Source organism: Protomyctophum bolini (genome assembly GCF_963924005.1).
Source record: "Protomyctophum bolini genome assembly, chromosome: 18".
NCBI classification, from domain to species: Eukaryota; Metazoa; Chordata; class Actinopteri; order Myctophiformes; family Myctophidae; genus Protomyctophum; species Protomyctophum bolini.
This window is the reverse complement of record NC_137879.1, coordinates 26,450,606-26,471,592: the sequence shown is the minus strand read 5'-3', so window position 1 is coordinate 26,471,592 and position 20,987 is coordinate 26,450,606. Positions and strand designations below refer to the sequence as shown.

At 43.1% G+C, this 20,987-nt stretch overlaps 1 protein-coding gene across 1 annotated transcript in view; it reads left to right on the top strand.

Annotated features, from left to right (window-relative positions):
* The window catches only part of fmn2b (formin 2b), a gene marked incomplete at its 5' end in the record, with an annotated part of 95,960 nt that overhangs the window by 60,741 nt on the left and 14,232 nt on the right, over nt 1–20,987 (top strand). Inside the window, 3 exons of the mRNA XM_080790069.1 lie at nt 1,826–1,885; nt 7,634–7,754; nt 15,144–15,236. Coding sequence (XP_080646195.1) covers nt 1,826–1,885; nt 7,634–7,754; nt 15,144–15,236 — 274 coding nt within the window. The remainder of the gene's footprint in view (nt 1–1,825; nt 1,886–7,633; nt 7,755–15,143; nt 15,237–20,987) is intronic.

Below are 20,987 nucleotides of genomic sequence, written 5' to 3'. Positions count from 1 at the left end.
GATGCAAATGGCCTATATGTGGCATGACCCAAGGAATCATGGGAAAGTGAAAGGCAAAATGTAAAGTGTGCTGTTATAGCGCCACCATGAGGCCGACTGTTGTAATTATGTATTACATTAATTTAAATAATTATTATGGACCTCCCTTCCAAGTGTAACTGTAGCTCCGACCGTTTCTGGGAGAAAAATACTTATTAATTAATAAGTTGTTAAATTGAAAAAAGTGCTTCGTTAAGACCTCCATAATAATCTGGTCAATGCCTGTGTGAAAAGTTGGAGCGATTCGTGCAGCCAGTGAGGACCTACGACAGTGTTTCAGACAGACATTCAGACATACAGTCATTCAGACATAGTACATTCATTCAGACATTGAGTTAATTATTGTATGATATGTTTGACTGGTTAACTTAGAATTTATTGTAGATGAGATAATAGGAATAGGAATAAAAGGATTATTATCCATGTTGAGGGATGTTATTGAATGGTGAATTGGAGTGAGAATGTGTGCCAAACTGCCAATGCGATTCCAAATAAATCATTCCAATTCGATAGATCATAGACCTACCAAAACTCGAAATGTTTTGTCAGTCAAAAGATAACAGTTCTGTCCGTCCTCCTCTGTCTATAAACTTTTCTGCGCGTGACCACCAGTGGAACTGATGTCTCTGCCTGCATGCACGGCTCTCTCCTTTTTTTTCCCTCCCTCCCCCTCTCGCGTAGGCACGTTTCATGCATGCAATGTTCATGAATCCAAGTAACTGCCCGTGAGGTATGCGGAAGTGCATTTTAGATAATGCTGTAGGACCATTTGTGGCAGTGATGCGTCACATGACTTGACTTATCCTATGGTATATAAACCGTGTTACTGCTGTTAGAATGAGATGCAGTCCTCTCCGCTGGCACAATCAATCAAATGTATATTAATTTTAAACCTGTTACATCGATGCGCCCTTATCCATAAACGTGTAGCCTATGTTTCCCCCTCTATAACATTATATAACTCTAATGTAGTATTTTGTCTGATTCTGAGCAATGCGCCTGGCTGTTACAATAACGCGTGGCTCAACACAAAGTCTGACAGTGTTTTAAATTAGGCTACTCCAACCCAGACCCAGTGCCCACCTCTAAATGTTGTCTGTTGTGTCAGTCAATGGGTTAGGGTTAGGCTTGAAAGTGGCATGAAAGTGGCATTTGTAGAATGCCTTCTCTGCCTCAGGTGTTAAAAAGGCCATCCTTGGGGTCACGGTGGCACTGTCGGTAGTGCTGTCGCCTCACAGCTAGAAGGTCCTGGGTTCGATTCCCGCTCGGGATGCTGTGGGCACTGGGGGCGTGTTCCCTCCTCCGCATCATCAGTGCCCATACCCGAGGCGGGGTTGGCGAAAGGGACTTTCTGTGTGGAGTTTGCATGTTCTCCCCGTGTCTCCTAGGGTAGGTAGGTACCCTCACAAAAAACATGCAGTAATCCTGGTCTCTAAACTACCTCCCCCTGGCCAGCCGGGGTGCCTGATGGAGGGAAAAGGAACTGGCCGGAATAACGTGTTCCTTCCACGCGCTATGTCCGGCCGGGGAAACTCTCCCCTGTCAGGTGTAAAGAAGCAGCTTGGACTCCTCATGCATCGAAGGAAGCATGAGGTCAGTCCGCTGCCCCCCCCAGGTTGGCCGGGGAAGTGTAGCTCCAAGGATTACATTAGATAATTGACACTGGGTGAAAAAATGGGTTACAAAATTGTGGGATAAAACATTTAATTAAAAAAAAAGGCCATTCTATAGTCCTCTCATACAAATCTGATTTCATGGTTGGTTTTTCTCCACTTTTCTTCCGCAGGATAACACGAGGAGTCTTCTGTCTTATATCGTTGCTTACTATCTTCGACACTACGATGAGGTAGGCTTATCCAAACACAACATGCATTTTTACACTGTTGGCAGACTAACCAAGAGAACTGAGACTTTTCTTATTTATATCCGTTTATTTCTCACAATTTAACTGAGATTAAAGGACAAACCATAATTGTTTAATATTTAAATTCTTACAGGTGGATCGAAACAATAATGAAATGTTTGTTCTTGAGCACACTACAGTCTACAGAAGTACCTCCACTAATAATTTCACATAGTGCTACACTTTTGATTTTATTTTTTGATTTATTTACTATGAAAACCTGCAAAAGCTGTTAGTCCCTCAGTCCGTCACGCCTGGTGAAACGTCACGCCACCATATATATATATATAGAAATGCGCATTTTTGTTGTTTCCATCCACTGATAATGCGACTCATGGGAGATACAAAATAAGTTCATGAAATAAGTAGTAGGTGGCACTATATTTTGCCAGTAAAGTGAGCCTTACCGTTATATGACATATTTTTCTTTTTGACGTTCTTTTAGGCTATACAAAAATATTATACACGCACTACCTGGTTGTGGCAATTGGGCTACAAGTCCGGGGACAGGTTTTTGTCCATCGGCTCCTCTGAATTTAATTAACTATTAAACTATAGGGTAAGACTAGAATCACTAGATTGTAGCCTAAATATTAAAGTCATTTCCTGACTTTCTATTTAAGGGACATTTAACTAAGCCGAACACATTAATTAATAATAGCCTATAATAAAGATTTTTTTCTCCCCGACAGCCTGCTGCTCCTCAAAACACAACACAACACACACAGAATCGGATACACAAATATAGCCGCCCTATAGCTTACTGTTGCCTGATTTGTGCTTCTTACCACGGTACAGAACTGATTCAACACATCTCATCCGCTGTGATATTGTAGGCTACATTGTATAATGTTATCTGTGATATTGTAGGCTACATTGTATAATGTTATCTGTGCTATTGTAGGCTACATTGTATAATGTTATCTGTGATATTGTAGGCTACATTGTATAATGTTATCTGTGATATTGTAGGCTACATTGTATAATGTTATCTGTGATATTGTAGGCTACATTGTATAATGTTATCTGTGATATTGTAGGCTACATTGTATAATGTTATCTGTGATATTGTAGGCTACATTGTATAATGTTATCTGTGATATTGTAGGCTACATTGTATAATGTTATCTGTGATATTGTAGGCTACATTGTATAATGTTATCTGTGATATTGTAGGCTACATTGTATAATGTTATCTGTGATATTGTAGGCTACATTGTATAATGTTATCTGTGATATTGTAGGCTACATTGTATAATGTTATCTGTGATATTGTAGGCTACATTGTATAATGTTATCTGTGATATTGTAGGCTACATTGTATAATGTTATCTGTGATATTGTAGGCTACATTGTATAATGTTATCTGTGATATTGTAGGCTACATTGTATAATGTTATATGTGATATTGTAGGCTACATTGTATAATGTTATCTGTGATATTGTAGGCTACATTGTATAATGTTATATGTGATATTGTAGGCTACATTGTATAATGTTATCTGTGATATTGTAGGCTACATTGTATAATGTTATGTGATATTGTAGGCTACATTGTATAATGTTATCTGTGCTATTGTAGGCTACATTGTATAATGTTATCTGTGATATTGTAGGCTACATTGTATAATGTTATCTGTGCTATTGTAGGCTACATTGTATAATGTTATCTGTGATATTGTAGGCTACATTGTATAATGTTATCTGTGATATTGTAGGCTACATTGTATAATGTTATCTGTGATATTGTAGGCTACATTGTATAATGTTATCTGTGATATTGTAGGCTACATTGTATAATGTTATCTGTGATATTGTAGGCTACATTGTATAATATTATCTGTGATATTGTAGGCTACATTGTATAATGTTATCTGTGATATTGTAGGCTACATTGTATAATGTTATCTGTGATATTGTAGGCTACATTGTATAATGTTATCTGTGATATTGTAGGCTACATTGTATAATGTTATCTGTGATATTGTAGGCTACATTGTATAATGTTATCTGTGATATTGTAGGCTACATTGTATAATGTTATCTGTGCCACACCAATGTGCGACGAAAAGCAATCCAGGCTTGAGTTGAACTTGTAGGCTGTAATATATTTTGGGCGCATATACGTTGGGACTCGATTGGAGCATAGCGATTATAGATTGATTGATTGCGGCTGTAAAATAGTTGTGTAACTAACTTGTGTTTCATCAATGAAGAATAGATGCATGGCATGTAAAAATAAAAGTTTTAATTGGCAGGGAAGATATATGGACACACACACACATACACACACACACAGACAGACACGTACACACGTTGCTTGATATGCGCTTCTTAATATTTACCACAGTACATTGTGTCAGAAGTTCAGAACTGATCTATAAGCTGACAACGCGTCTCATTGGGCACTTGGTCTTGTACATCGTATTGTTATCTGCACAACACCATCGTGCGACGAAAGGTAATCCTATATGCAGGCTTGAACTTGCATTCATATTTGGGGCCCATGTACAGTAGACTACAGGGGGATAAATTGGTCTATATCTATCAATCGTTTATATATTGATTGCACTATCATTGCAGCTGGTAGGCTACAGTGTACGTCTCATCAATGCAAACGGCAAAAGCTGTTCATTGTTTCATCACGGTTGCTTGCAATGACAGGCAACCTATACCAGTTTAAAATAATCCTTATGGTGATACAATAATAGCGTATTTTAGTAGTCTCCCCTTGTCCGTTCCGAGGTGTTTTGGAGAATTATATTCATCTAACTTCCATGATCAAAGCACTCACCGGGTGCAAGAGCCTGCAGACATCGTAGAGGAAGGATGCATGGGGAATGATCAACATATGGAATGTCAGAACGGGTCAGCTCCATATATGGAGATCTAAGGGTTTGAGGCGAGATGTAGAGTTGCTGGCCAATATTGATGACATCAGGGCATTCCCATATAGTATGGGCTAAATATTGATGACATCTCCATCCCTGATAATGTCACATGAAATCACGTGATGTTATGATTATGATGCATGACATATATGGTCATGCAGTCGCAATTACCTGTTAATACCTGAAATAGAGCGTCAGATCTCGGACCATTTGCCTGAAAATGTGATGCTGACCCAACATATAGTGCTCTGTACAGTTACGGATGCAAGTAAATGCATGGGATAATTGCTTCTTTGTGTTTGTTTTAAACACCAACAGAAAGCCAGACATTTGACAGTAAGTAGTGTTTTTCAAACCCAAAGTCTGAGTGGCAGCCAAAATTCAGCCTCCGTTGAAAGGTCAAAATGTTTAATAAAGAGATCGAATGATTTACCCCTCTAAAACAAGACCACAATTTAAATTCTAGGGAAGTGTACTAATTAACCACATGAACCCTAGCGTCTCCGTTACGTGGTGAGCAGTCAGTGAAAATAGCAGTTCACAACAGGGCGCGTTGAGACGAGTGGCAGGCTTGTAGATCGGTTATTTTCAGTGGAATAGATTTTGTGTAGTGAGAAATACTGGCGGACCTAATATAGAGCCCTCGGGACTCCTGTCAACTAAGTGTATAACCTTTAAGTGGGTTAATTTGATATTTGAAATTAACACAGTCTCTGCCAGTCAATTACAGAAACGTTCAATGTCTCCAGTGAGCCAGATCTTTACACACAAACTGGGAAAGATAGGCAATCAGAGAAAATCACTGACATTTTTTGTCAATCTTAGAAAAGTGAATGAGACAACTGTATCAAGCTCCCCGTTATTTGCCAAGTCATGCTGAAGCACTTGGACCAATTTTGACCGTGTTCTTTGTGGTTTCACACAGCGATATGACCCACGCCTGACCTTAAGCAATAGAAAACGGCATTCCAAGTAATATTTAAAAGGCCTTTAATTCGTTCATAAGCGGTTAAACATTTAGAGGGATAAGGGAGAGAATGTAGCATGCGTAGTATGGGCACATTGACAATTCTCTTATTACAGTCATTTTTTTCGTACGGATATTGACTCAGAATCTTTTCTCAGATACTGTACCGAGTTCCAGGCAACAATAGCCGAAACAGAACATTCAACAGGTCTGGAAACATTCCGGAAGGCCAAAGATTAAATTTGAGGGATACTTTGGTCAGCCCTGCTCTAATGCCTGCGTCTGGCCTCTATGTCCATTCCTGATGTGTAAAGTCCTGGCTTGCTGGCCAGTCCTAAGCCCACAGGACAAGCCCAGAGATCAACAGCCCAGAACCAGCAGATCAACACTTTGTTTGATGTCGACATGTCTCTTTGATCGTGTTGCATTCAAGGTTGTTTACGTCGCGTGAAGCCGCCGCGTCTGAGCCAAACCTGAGTCTGTACATTCTCACCCTCACATGTTGCTGGCATCCAAGGTGTTTTTGGTTGCGCATTGCTTTTGTTTGTATGTGTGGGTGTGCGGCATGTGTGCATTTATTCCACAGTGAGAGACTAATGAAAAATGGAATGAATTGCCCCAAGATGTGCTTTTGTTTTCTTTGATTTTGTTTCCTTTGCGTTGCAACGTTTTATTTTCTTAATATGTTGTCTCACTGGCATTACTCCAAAATAGCGCTGGAACAATTTGGTGTCAGTGGTGTCTCACTGTGTGGGTGTGTGTGTGTGTGTGTGTGTGTGTGTGTGTGTGTGTGTGTGTGTGTGTGTGAGGGCGGCAGCACGGAGGTGCACCTGTTGTTAATGTTTTAATGTTGAACAACCACACCCGTTGTTATTACCATCGTCAATGTAATAAGTTGCTGCTAAGATGCAGTTGCAAGTCCTATGGTATGTTCCAACATCGGCAACAACAACACTGGACTGGACTCAAACTCCAAGGGAAACTGGCTTGCCTTCCCCATGCTGACCATTCTGTTTCCCATTCATTTCTAAGGAACACTCCTCTCAATGAGGTCATTATCACCTTTACAGTAAAAGCTAGGCTACAGATCCTTCACACCAAACTCAACCTTTCCCTCTGGTTTCCCGCCACACATGCACCTCATTGCTTGCATCACACCACAGGGCTTGTTACAGAAACCATGTCACACATTCGGAATGCCTGTTATGCCTATAAAGGGCTTTACATAGCACGCCACGACAGAATAGTTGATCCCATAACAAAGGACATATCTAAACATTTTGCACTGTCTGTGAGAATGTACAAATATTCCTGTGTCAAACCTTCCATGTTTCAACTCTGTACTGAAAATACTGAAATTTCTCTGCTAACACACCAGATGTTGTTGTGGTCAATGAGGAGAACAGATCCGTTTTCATTCTTGAAATGGCCTGCACCTTTGATTCTAGCTTAGAGGAAGCCTTTATGACCAAAGTCATTAAGTACCAGCCGCTCCTCCAGACCATCATTGAACTAGGGCTAGGCTATAGGTGCAATCTACTTGTGTTTATCTTCGGCAGCCAAGGACATGTACATAGGTTGTTTGTAAGGGGCTTCCAACAACTTGGGATGCCAAAAAAGCAGCCAAACGGCTTGCGAAATTCTGGTCAATCTCTTCCACTATCGGTAGCCGCCAAATATGGCGAAGATGCTGTTACTTGTACCCCTGAAAGGTGTGTGGGTATTTGGCCGGGATTTGCTGATTGCACTCTGTACAGCACCTTGTAAATATTTGTGTCCTTGTATTGTATCTCTTATGTGCGTGTGTGCGCCTCCGTCTGTCTTCACCCTCAGGACGCGGGCAGAGAGACATGTGTCTATCCACTTCCAGAGCCTCAGGACCTGTTCCAGGCCTCTCAGATGAAGTTTGAAGACTTTACGAGAGACCTGACTCGACTACGGAAGGACCTGAGAGGTACAGTAATGAACCTTTGACACAAATGCACAAAAAGGTACTGAGACGTGTTAGGGGGCCGTGCCCACAGAGGAGTGCCATGTGCCCAAAAACACTGGATGCAGAGAGAGTGCTGAAACGCGATGCTCAGGGGAGTCCTTTCATGTGTCTTCACCATAGAAAGGAATGGCAGAAAAGTGCTGGCTGCATCTCTTGCTTCATGGTAACGGGAGCCCTGCTGAGCCTCTGCTGTTGATAAGCATCAGTTAGACATGCGCAACCCATACACGGACTGATAATGGCCTGCTTCTGGAAGCGCCTGCTTCTGGAAATAAGCCTCTGCAAAGGTGAACAGGCACGGCCTGGATTCCAATTTATAGTTGTATTACAAGAGTTCAGCAAGGCCTAACAGTTGGGGTCAGATATTGGCACCAGACACTAACCAAATGCTGGCTGGTGTCTCTGTTGTGAATACCATTCAATCTCTGTAAAGCCCATGACACAGTGTACAGTACATGGATTAAAGTTCTTAGTCGCCACAACTGATTTGGATTCCATAGAAGCCAGCATGTCTTCTATGAAAACATGCTGCACAGAGAGCTTGTAAATATTTTCGGTTATTTTAAGATTAGGGCATTCTTTTTAAGTGCTCAAACTAGCAATCTGCTCAGAAGCATCTTCCATAAAACTTTAATGGTCTGGAATATTTCCTAAAGGCAAGGGATATAGCCTCAATCTGTGATTTACATAATGTGTTAATTGTTTTGTAAACAGCCCTAGTGTGTGGGGCTCCTTTCTCACAGTTTCACAAATCGCACATTTGAGATTTTATGTCATGAGATTTTATTTTGCTTTAATGCATGTCTGCCTGTTCACATCTATTAAAATAAAAAATCACACCATCAGACCCCCAGAAACGCGCCCAGGGGGCTTTACCGTGTCCGAAATGGTCGAGAAATTACAGTTACGGTGTGAGGGTCCCCGGGGTGACCCTCACACCCTCACATACATACACAGGGACACACATAGCTGTGTAGTAATGGAGCGGAGGCACCGCTCAAAAAATACACTTCTTGGACGGTCAAACCAAGTGAAAAACAAACGTACAGACACTGCAATACAAGTTTGAAATCAAATTAGGTTACCTGTCTGCTCAAACTCATTTTGGATGGTCTGTGCTGCGTGTTGATGCTCCAAAATGGAGCCACATTGTGAAGGGCACTGGCACTGGTTCAACTGGTTTTGTCGTGTCCAATTGATGTAAACAACTAGAATCTGGTCTAACGCCATGCGGTCCATGTTGTTGTTTCTCTGTGAATGTCCGAGTGAGACAGACACAAACATTACATTTTGAACGAAGGCAGACGTCTTTTTGGCTACTGACCGTGTTGTTCTGTGTTTTTTCTCTATGAATAAGTGAGAGAGATAATCCAAGTGCGTCTGTGGTGCGATACAGAAAAAGGATCTTTCACAATTTCACTTTCAACACAGAGTGAGAGAACTGCAAAAGCTGCGTGTAGGAAGGTTGCGCTGTGATTAGTAGTCAGACCCAACAACGCTGGGTTGAAGACGCAGCGGTCAAGATGGTTACATATCACAGCACAGGCGGGAACGTCACGTCCACATTCTCCACATACGTCTCAGTGTATGACATGGCCACCAGAGCTCCATAGGCACAATATGTGGCCGTGGAATTCTCGGATGATGAATAACAAAGTATATGACATTAGACTTGGCTTAGGATGAGCGTAAAGTGGCTAGTGGAACCACTGAACACAATGTTTCTTGTTCTCCCAAAATAACGAAAATTATATTTAAAGACATGATCTATTAAGTATAGCATGTACAGTAACTATTTTAGGTTAGATAACTGTTGATACTGTAACATGTTTGCAATATATAGTAATTTAGAACGTTGATAATGCATATGCTCCGGCCAATTAGAATATAGTATTCACCGTGGTCATGGTATAAAAGAGATGCATATTAAAAAACAAAAGGTAATGAATTTACATCCATGTCTTAATTAGTCTTCAACGCCAAAAATGACAGATCTACACGCTCATGACACGTTGGCAGCGCGACTCATCGTGTCCTTGTAAATCGGCTATTTCTGGTGCGTGACACTGGCACACAACCATAAATCAGGCTTAAGCCCTTATTGAAGACAAGTGGTACAGTGGGGAAAAAAGTAGCGTGAATGGAAAGAAATGAATGGGGAGGGGGTTTGACAGTGAAAATGTGACCGAGAGAGAGCGAGCGCCAATATAAGTGGTGGCCCTGGTCAAACTCATATGTGTTGCTATCTCCAGGATCTTAAGGTCTTTGTATTCAGGCTTCTGAAGCAAGCCTGTGCATCCTGGTTGTACTTAAGTTCTGTGTCGAGTCTGATCCAAACCATCTGGCCGCAAGGAGGTAGAAGGCTTTCTCAAGCATTTTTCAAAGGGAAAGTCACAACTCCTGACTATTTTTCAAACCGCACCAAACAGGGGCTGACACACGTTAGTTATCCGGGAATGTTGTATGTGCACACAGGCAGAATGCGTCCTGTCCTCCACGCCACAGACCGGGGGATCTTCAGCGCGTCCTGCCTGGGACTGGGAGATTTTGAGTCATTTTTTGTTTCATTGTTGTGCTGTTTTGAATGGGCAAATGTACCCTCACAGAATGATGATACACATGGGACTCACGAAATGTATCCTGCGAGTCCCATGTTGCACTCATGATTGAATTTATTTGAGAAACATGCTACAGATAAAAGTCATTCTGGACAGTAGTTCGCCCACCCCTGCTGCATTCCGGGCTCATTCAAATATTTCTTTATTTTATGGAAATAAACCAAATGCATGTCCACAACTCATTTGGTTCTTGGTCAATAGTTTAAGTTATGATGCATTGGCCTGGCCTTTGACTGAATCTACTGTAGGTTTAGGGTCAATTAGATTGGACAGTTGTGTTGACAGGCAACTGTAAAATCTTTATGAGCATTTTCCTGTGTACATAAAATGTTTCTAGGGATTATAGCCACTCTTATCCAGATCGACTAAAAGTGCAAGGTCGGAGTAAATGATACAGAAAACCTTAAGGAATCAACGGTGTAAACCAGGGGTTCTCAACGTTTTTGGCTGGGGACCCCCGGAAATGCTTTGGCCATGTCTTGCGACCCCCTCCACGCCCCCCTCCCCACCCCCAATACAAGTTGACTGCTACGACAACCTTAATAATAGAGAAGAAAAAAATATATATATACACAATAACAGAAACTAAGAAAAGTTAATGATTATATTGTGTACTGTAATGTAATGTAAACTCTCAATTTCCATTTCCAGCCATTCAGTACTTTAAAAAAAAAATCATCTGGGGACCCCCCCCAAAATATTTCGGGACCCCCCGAGGGGTCGCGACCCACATGTTGTTGAGAACCCCTGGTGTAAACGGCCACTCATCATAACGTTAATTGTAACAAAGTATAAATATATCTTTTTAGAAATTGTAATTTGTCATGTAAATAGCCACACAACTATAGAGCGTCGCAGTCCCGCCCCCTTTCATGACTTTCATAGACTTTTCAAAAAGTATTTATTTAAAGACGTTTACGCCGCGGACAAAGCCAACTCGAATTGTGACAAATCATGATGATAAACACAATGTTTTGGGCCGATCAAATAATTAGAAGGACAACTCCAGTTGGCTTTGTCTTGTCTTGTTTTCACAGCAATTTGCGACGATCAAAATCCATCTTAATTATCAGGGAGTCCCATTCAACACATCACTGGAGTTCAATATGTTTTTCAGAGCATTGTAGTTCATCACTCATTCAGTGTGGATGCTCACAACATTATCAGAATTATGGTCAACTTTATAGTTTTCATCCTTAGTGCTTGATGAAAGCTACAGAATAGCAAGTCTGCATAAAATGTGGTATTCTACCGTAGATAACATTCCCTGAAAGTGTAATTTAGGTAATCATTTCAAACATAATTATGATAAATACATTGTATGCAGTATTTATAGCTGTTTTATAGACATTAAACATTAAACATTCATTGGAAGATCTATATGCGTATAAATGTTTTTTTATTCTTTTCCCCTATAATATGCCCAATTGGGGTACGTAAACGTGGTTAATTTAATTCTCACTTTGTTATGCTCAATGTATCCTGTGAGTCCCTGTTCCTAAGCTCCTAATTACAAGGCTTTACACTGACAGTAGGGTTGCCGTCCAGTAAGGACACATTTGAATACGACGGCTGAGTATCCGTGCTGGGATAGTTAATTGGCAGTGAGTGAAGTGCCTTGCTCAAGCCGGTCTCATTCACTAGCCCTATAGCCTTTTCCGGTCAGGACCAGGGATTGAACTGGCAGCCATCCAATGACAACTGCGCCCCCCTTAGACAACCAGTCCCCACGCTCCTATCGTGTGACAACAAATGAATGAATGCACTCGCATGTGTAAACATTGACATAGACGCAGAGTCCTTAGGCAACTCTTTGAACACAGAAGTTAAAACTACTAGGTCATTTCTCAAGGTCATACTGCTTTGCAAGGTTAAATGTCTTACTGGGCTGGATGCTGTGAATGCTCCAAAAATGGCAAGCAGACCATGCTCTCTAGTTTTTGTTCTTTCTCTTTGACTTGCGCCCTGTCTGTCTGTCTCCTCTTGCTCTCTCGCTGTATTGTGCTCGCTCTCTCGCTCTCGCTCTCAATCTCTCTCTCTCTCTCTCTCTCTCTCTCCCTCTCTCTCACACACACATGCCCTTGATTCTCCTGTTTCTCACTTGTCTGTTGTGTCTATCTTAAGTGAATTCATTTTTGAATTCCTGGTATCCCACAGTTATCTTTGACACACACACACACACACACACACACACACACACACACACACAATGCCCACCCTTGCCTTCTCAAAGGTCAACCCGTTTCCATGGATGGGGGGCGTAATTGGTGCGACCAATTATCCTCTCCCCCTGCCCCCTGCTGACCTGCCAAGTGGTTCCTAGCTGCTCAGATAATAATGATGATGATGAGACCAGGAAGCAGGGAGAGAGTTGGGTAAACAAGAGCCCAGAGCCCCGGTAGCAAACAGCCCAGGCAGCAGCAAATCTGTTTTTATTTCCCTTGTCTTCTATTCTTTCTTCCGACAGTTTCTGTCCTTTTCATCATTTGCTTTCTCCCTGACCCACCCTGTATCACCCACACCCACCCCACCATCACTTCCGCTCCTCCCCATCTGCTGTCTTTTTTTCTTTTTTTTAAAGTCTCAGTCTGGCACCACCTCTCACTTTGTCTCTGTCTGTCTCTCTGTTTCAGATATTGGCAGACTACACTGCTGTATAGGTTGTGGAAGGTCAAATATTTGTATGCTTGTATGTGAGTTTCAAAAAGATTCCCTTCACTCCTCCTTATTTCTCTTGCTATCTCCCCCTTTCGCTGCCCTGATATCGCTCTCTTCCTTTTATCTCTCTCTCTCTCTCTGCTTCTGTCTTCGCTCTCTCCTGTTCTCCCCCTGTTCTATCCTTTTTCTCCCTCTCTTCCTTCACTTTTGTCTCTCTTCTCTCTCCCCTTTTTCTCTTCCCCTCTCTTTTTTGCTCTCCCCTTCTCTTGTCCTACTATATCCACTATAATTCACCAAATCTGTGTGTGTGTGTGTGTGTGTGTGTGTGTGTGTGTGTGTGTGTGTGTGTAGCGTGTCTGTCACTCTGTGGCCTGCGTAACTCGGAAAGTGTCCGACTGAACGTGACCCTGAGGTGTGTGGTGCCGAATGGCAATTCGGACGGTTTCCGAGAATGTGTCTGACCACGGGTCTGAGGAGAACGCAGAAATTCTGTTTGTTCAGGAGATTGAAGGCTCTCGGCTCTCCTCAGTGGCCAACCTGACCCGTCGATTTAACTGATTGACTGAGCTTCACGTAGCGTTTGTGTCGCACAGCCAATATACGGACGGTGTATGCAAGGGAACAGAAAGTGGGGGAGAAGACATAATATGGAAGAATGTCATAGAAGAATGGCAGTAATGGATGGAGAGGGAAAGTGTCTTAATAATATTCAAAGAGAAGTGGGAGAGAACAGAAGGTACATATACAGCATAGAAGAGAAGAGGTCATCATAATGTATAAATGACCATGTATTTCCACTTGTATCGTAAACAACACGCATGGCACCGAATATGCTTCACTTAGCGCATCCTCATCTCCCTTTCGCCCTCCTCCTACCTAAATCCTCTCCCTTTATTCTCCTTCTCTCTGTCTTGTCTGTTTCTGTCCCCCATCCTCCCCCTAGGATTTTTTTGTCAGTCTTCCCTCTCACCCCTGCCATCTTGGTCACCCAGGGTCAGGTAAATGCCCCTAATAGACCAGATGGTTATTACATTGGTATGAAGGCAGAATGTGGTGGGGCAGCTCGCCTGCCAATCCATCTTCATCCACTGATTGGCCTACGTGACTCTGGGCACTTCACAGACATTTTTTAAGAGTTCCACTGGATTCCTTACTGTGTGTGTGTGTGTGTGTGTGTGTGTGTGTGTGTGTGTGTTCGTTCAACTCGGCTCAGAAACTGGGAGCAAAGTGTATACCCAGAGGGCTCACATGTGATTGCTGTGCCATTTCCACCTCTGCAGGGTTCATATCTTTGAAATGTTATATTCTCCAAACGTCAACAATTTTGGAAATGTAAATTGATGTTTTAATGTTAAAAACATGTTTAAACATTAACAGTTATGCCGGTAGTTGTTGAGACATTATATTATCCCACTTATTACAGGGCTAAGCCAATTATTTCCTTGCTTACGGTAATGAAAGTATTGCGCAACACGGTCGCCTTGGAAAACAAGGAAGTGTTGATCAAATAGAACTTTCTGTTATTGCATCCTCTATTACTCGCTTCAAAAGTTTTCAAAAATATTCTTGAGACTGAGAGCAACATATACCGTTAGTAGTAAATTATATTTTGTGTTTGTTTATGGCATAATATTCAAGCTGCGCAGCAGGTGCCTCTTAGGCTTTGATTAGTCTATTATTGAGTCCATCGTCATTAACCAGAAATAACAGGCATTCAACCAAGCCGTGTAATAATTGCATTTAATGTATATCTTTTGCTGTTGTGAATGGCATGTTTGTTGCTTTGCTCTATCTCTTGTGCTCTCTCTCTCTCCTCTTTCCTTCTCTTTCCTTTGCCTCCTCCCCCCCCCCCCCCCCCCCCCCCTTTATTATTTTTCTTTCTATCTTTCTCTCCCCCTTCTTGCTAGTTATTCTTACACGTGTCGTTCACTTGTTGAAGAAGACCTGGTGTGTCTGGTACTTCAGAGAGGCTAACCTGTTCTGTTGTTCGACTCGTCTTTTCATGGCTCTGCATAAAAATCCCCGGCTACTTGTCTGACCTGCCGTAACAGTGTTGTGTTTAATCTCTTGGCAGCGTGCACGTCGGAGGTGGAGAAGGTGTGTAAGGTGTCGGAGGAGGAACATCTGCAACCTTTCAAAGACAACATGGACCAGTTTCTGAGCCAAGGTGAAGCAAAAAGCACGCGCTCTCTCTCTCTCTCTCTCTCTCTCTCTCTCTCTCTCTCTCTCTCTCTCTCTCTCTCTCTCTCTCACACACACACTAACACAGTACTCAGCACTGACTGATATTTGCATTCAATCTACAATTACCCCACAGTACTATACATGAAAAATATCTTTGATTAGGTTCATTGTTTACTTCTCGCCTGGTATATACAGTAACTAGTCGTGTGACACATTGCGAATAGATGATCTCTGTTTCATCTACTTTTTGTTTTGTCAAGTGGTCGTCTTTGACATGCTCAAAATGGGGACACCAGGTTGAAATTGCTTAAGCACAGGATTGTACACATTTCATGTTTTGTTACTCTGTGAGAAACAAAACAAAACTCCCATTATTTAAAAGAAATGTCACTATATTAACACTTTACTGTACTGAACAACACACACATTTAAACGCCTGGCTATTAAGCCAATACAATTCCTCCAAATATACACATGTAAGTAACACTGTAATAGTAACAACCCAATTAACACGGGTAAAGACATGCATATACAGAGTCACGACACAACCTCGGATCAAAGACGGAAACACGCAAACATTGTCTCATTTACATCTGTGCCTTTCTGGGAAGCAGAACAGAAGGACACTTCTGTCACGCCCTTTTGGTAGACAAACAAACAAACAGACACACCAGTGTGTACTGTACGACAATGCACACGCAGAACAACAAACAAAATCAGACGTGCCGTTTCTGCTAACACACCCACATGCTGAAATAAACACACACACACACACACACACACACGTTTGTATCATTATACTTTTGAGGACATCCACGTTTTTGAGTGGCGATTTTATGTATGCTATTTATTTTATTTTATTTGTTCCATTTCTAACCCTAATCCTAAAGCCAAAAATAGCAGATCTATAAACTCACAACGCATCACAGCATGACCCATTGTGAGCTTATAGGTCTGCTATTTTCAGTGCTTGACACGGCACACAACTACGAATAAATCAGGCATACAACCCTAAACCTAACCTCTAAATGCCTAATCCTAATCCTATCCTAACTCCCCATAACCTTTGTAACCATAAAACAACATTTCTCTTGTGAGGACCAGGACAATTGTCTTCAAAGTCTTATTTCTCAAATTCTACTATACACGTGACATTTTGGTACTCGCAAGTATAGTAATATAAGTACACTAAAACACACGCACACGGTCTCACACTCTCACACAGTGGTGCTTGTGGTCTGAAACCATATGACACCAGCACCAGGGCTTGAAGATTTGTGGCGAAGCTGCTCTCACTTAGCCAGGCTGCAGACTTTTGATGTTGCAAACCCCATTGATGTTGCCATCCATGTGTTGTTACATAAAAAGTCTGTACAGTACGTTTACTATAGGGTACCTTGGTTAGGAATTTAGCTTTTCCTCTGTTGTCCTGCCAGAAGCTTGGCCAAAGTCTGATGTATCAGGGTTTACTTTTAAGGCCTGTGTATGAATTCGCAATATTTATTAGGTTATGTTTGCTTCGGTGGCAGCTTGATTGATTGATTGGCTGCCTGATTGATTGTGTTTCTGCTTTGCTGTTATTGTATTGCTGTTTTGTGTTTGTCGGAGACGTGGCTGAAGATTGAAGGTTCTTATACACATCGACATCGACATTCATAAGAATTTCATTTAATCAGTTTCTTTTAGCTTTCATTTATTTTCTCGTGTAACAAGAGATGGCATGAACGTATCAATTATATATACATATCACAATGACGGATATGTATTTGTTTTGGTTATGATTTGCAATGGCCTCATTCCATCTTGTGCGTCATGCTGTGGATGTAGTGGATACATGTTTGTAGCCCGTCTGCTGTAGCCTGTTCAAATAGGGGAAGCCCATTCTGTTCTCTACATTTCACTCGAGTTGAACCACTTACACACTAAGTCTATAATATATATCATAGCTGTCGGGCAGAAACCTCATATCTCCACATTTTAACTTTTTATGATTCTTGGTAAATGAATGCCCTAGTTTTTCACAACAGTGTCACACAAAAATAGCACATATACAAGCTCAAAATGCATTTTGAAAACTTTTGGACATAATACTGTATATCCAAAGCTTTTCCTAATATTATTGGGTTTCCACCCAACAGCAACTATCCATAGTTCAGAACCCCAGGGCCCAGGGGTCTATCCATAGTGGAGAAGCCCAGGGCCCAGGGGTCTATCCATAGTGGAGAACCCCAGGGCCCAGGGGTCTATCCATAGTTGAGAAGCCCAGGGGTCTATCCATAGTGGAGAACCCCAGGGGTCTATCCATAGTTGAGAACCCCAGGGGTCTATCCATAGTGGAGAACCCCAGGGGTCTATCCATAGTGGAGAACCCCAGGGCCCAGGGGTCTATCCATAGTGGAGAACCCCAGGGGTCTATCCATAGTGGAGAACCCCAGGGCCCAGGGGTCTATCCATAGTTCAGAACCCCAGGGGTCTATCCATAGTGGAGAACCCCAGGGGTCTATCCATAGTGGAGAACCCCAGGGGTCTATCCATAGTGGAGAACCCCAGGGGTCTATCCATAGTGGAGAACCCCAGGGGTCTATCCATAGTTGAGAACCCCAGGGGTCTATCCATAGTTGAGAAGCCCAGGGGTCTATCCATAGTGGAGAACCCCAGGGGTCTATCCATAGTGGAGAACCCCAGGGGTCTATCCATAGTGGAGAACCCCAGGGCCCAGGGGTCTATCCATAGTGGAGAACCCCAGGGGTCTATCCATAGTGGAGAACCCCAGGGCCCAGGGGTCTATCCATAGTTCAGAACCCCAGGGATCTATCCATAGTGGAGAACCCCAGGGATCTATCCATAGTGGATAACCCCAGGGCCCCCAGGGATCTATCCATAGTGGAGAACCCCAGGGGTCTATCCATAGTGGAGAACCCCAGGGGTCTATCCATAGTGGAGAACCCCAGGGGTCTATCCATAGTTGAGAACCCCAGGGGTCTATCCATATTTGAGAAGCCCAGGGGTCTATCCATAGTGGAGAACCCCAGGGGTCTATCCATAGTTGAGAACCCCAGGGGTCTATCCATAGTGGAGAACCCCAGGGGTCTATCCATAGTGGAGAACCCCAGGGCCCAGGGGTCTATCCATAGTGGAGAACCCCAGGGGTCTATCCATAGTGGAGAACCCCAGGGCCCAGGGGTCTATCCATAGTTCAGAACCCCAGGGATCTATCCATAGTGGAGAACCCCAGGGATCTATCCATAGTGGAGAACCCCAGGGATCTATCCATAGTGGAGAACCCCAGGGATCTATCCATAGTGGAGAACCCCAGGGATCTATCCATAGTGGAGAACCCCAGGGATCTATCCATAGTGGAGAACCCCAGGGATCTATCCATAGTGGAGAACCCCAGGGATCTATCCATAGTGGAGAACCCCAGGGGTCTATCCATAGTGGAGAACCCCAGGGCCCCCAGGGATCTATCCATAGTGGATAACCCCAGGGCCCCCAGGGATCTATCCATAGTGGATAACCCCAGGGCCCCCAGGGATCTATCCATAGTGGATAACCCCAGGGCCCCCAGGGATCTATCCATAGTGGATAACCCCAGGGCCCCCAGGGATCTATCCATAGTGGATAACCCCAGGGCCCCCAGGGATCTATCCATAGTGGATAACCCCAGGGCCCCCAGGGATCTATCCATAGTGGATAACCCCAGGGCCCCCAGGGATCTATCCATAGTGGATAACCCCAGGGCCCCCAGGGGTCTATCCATAGTGGAGAACCCCAGGGCCCCCAGGGGTCTATCCATAGTTCAGAACCCCAGGGGTCTATCCATAGTTCAGAACCCCAGGGGTCTATCCATAGTGGAGAACCCCAGGGGTCTATCCATAGTGGAGAACCCCAGGGGTCTATCCATAGTTGAGAAGCCCAGGGCCCAGGGGTCTATACTTGCCCTCCCCCCTCCTTTATTCCCTCTACACTGAATCTCTTTGCCAAAAATAGCTGATCTACAAGCTCGCAAATGCGCCACAAGCTTGTAGATCTGCTATATACACCAAACATTCGCCCCCCTGAAGAGGGCCGCTATAGGCCTCGTGTGGTTAACGTCTTAGTGTCTTTCCTTTTTCGTGTTTTTTTTTTCTTCTTTTTTCCCCAGCTTAATTGCAGGAATTCTGAAAAAGAATTCCTGGCATTCTCTTCCACTTGTTTCCTCGAAGGAATTTCCACCTCTTTAACCATCAAGGAATCAACTTGAGATGAATGCCACCCATTGGCATGAATGTCACCTATTTGGGCGGTATTATAAATCAACATGACAGATGCATCCTGGGCAAATTGTTGCTGTGTTGCTGCCTGCCTGGGAAAGCGGAGCAGTCTGGTTGCCATTAGCCACTCAACATGACACGGTGCCGTTTAATGTGATTGTTGGTCCAATCCGTATAGGGATACACGCACGGCACACAGAGGGCATTTGTAAAGAGAAGAGACATTTGTACACAGACACTTGCACTCACACAGGTGTAAACACACACATTTGAATTATAAGGGGTGTGTGTGTCATGTGTGTGTGGTACACGCGCGCGCACGCACACACACACACACACACACACACACACACACACACGTACGTGCAATCCTCGGCACGTTTAACTGAGATTGTACAAGTGGAATGTCCATTTTTAACCAATGACATCGATGCACTTCCTCTATTCAAAGATTACAATACTTTCCAAACTCATTCAAGCTTGAGACCCCCCCCCCCCCCCCGGTCCTGACCTCAAATACCCCTGCTTTGACCCTTAGGAGAACCTGTATCATTCCCACCATGTCCATTAACCTCACGAGCTGTTGCACAGGGTGAGCACAGGTTTTGTATTGAACTGGAGGAGATGGGCTCTGCTGACTGTCAGTGTGAGAGAACCAACACCATGAAAACATGGAAAGAGAACAACCAATTAGGCCTTCAAATATTGATTAATTTCCTTTGCGATGTTGCATTTTTAAACCGTATATCCACAAATGGATTAGTCTGATTAATACTTGGGCCCGATTTTATAATTCATTGTATTGTATTGTATATTGTATTTTATAATTCATTCATTCAGTGTAGGCTATCCATCCATCTTCTTCCACTTATCCGTTGTCGAGTCGCAGCGGTAACAGTTCCAGCAGAGAGTACCAAACTTCTCTTTCCCGGCCGGGTCACATTAGCAACTTCATACGGAGCGATCCCGAAGCGTCCCAAGGCCAGCGTAGTGATATAATGCTCCCATCTGTTCCTTCGTCTGCCCCTTGGCCTCCTCCCAGCGAGACGTGCCCAGAGCGTCTCCCTAGGGAGACACGCTAAGAAGCATCCCTACTAGAGCAGCGGCTCTACTCCCACTTTCTCCAGGGTGTCTCCTTAAGAGAAATGCCAACCACACGCCTGAGAAAACTAATTTTGTCTGCTTGCACAGTATATCTGCACCCTTATTCTTTCGGTGACACAACAGTGCGGTATAGAGCACCGAAGTCTGACGTCAATATCGGTAGAGGGCGCAAATCCACAGGTTCATGTACTTTTTATTTACATTCTAATCCCCATAGGGGGATTTTAGATCGCCTCATACAAGTGCTGTTTGAAAAATATGGATATGAAGAATCAACTGACTGAGAGAAAACGCTATTGTTACTGCTACTGAATTAGTGTGTAGAACGTTTCTTGCAAGTTGCTCAAAAATCAGGGCACAAAATCAGGTATAAGCTT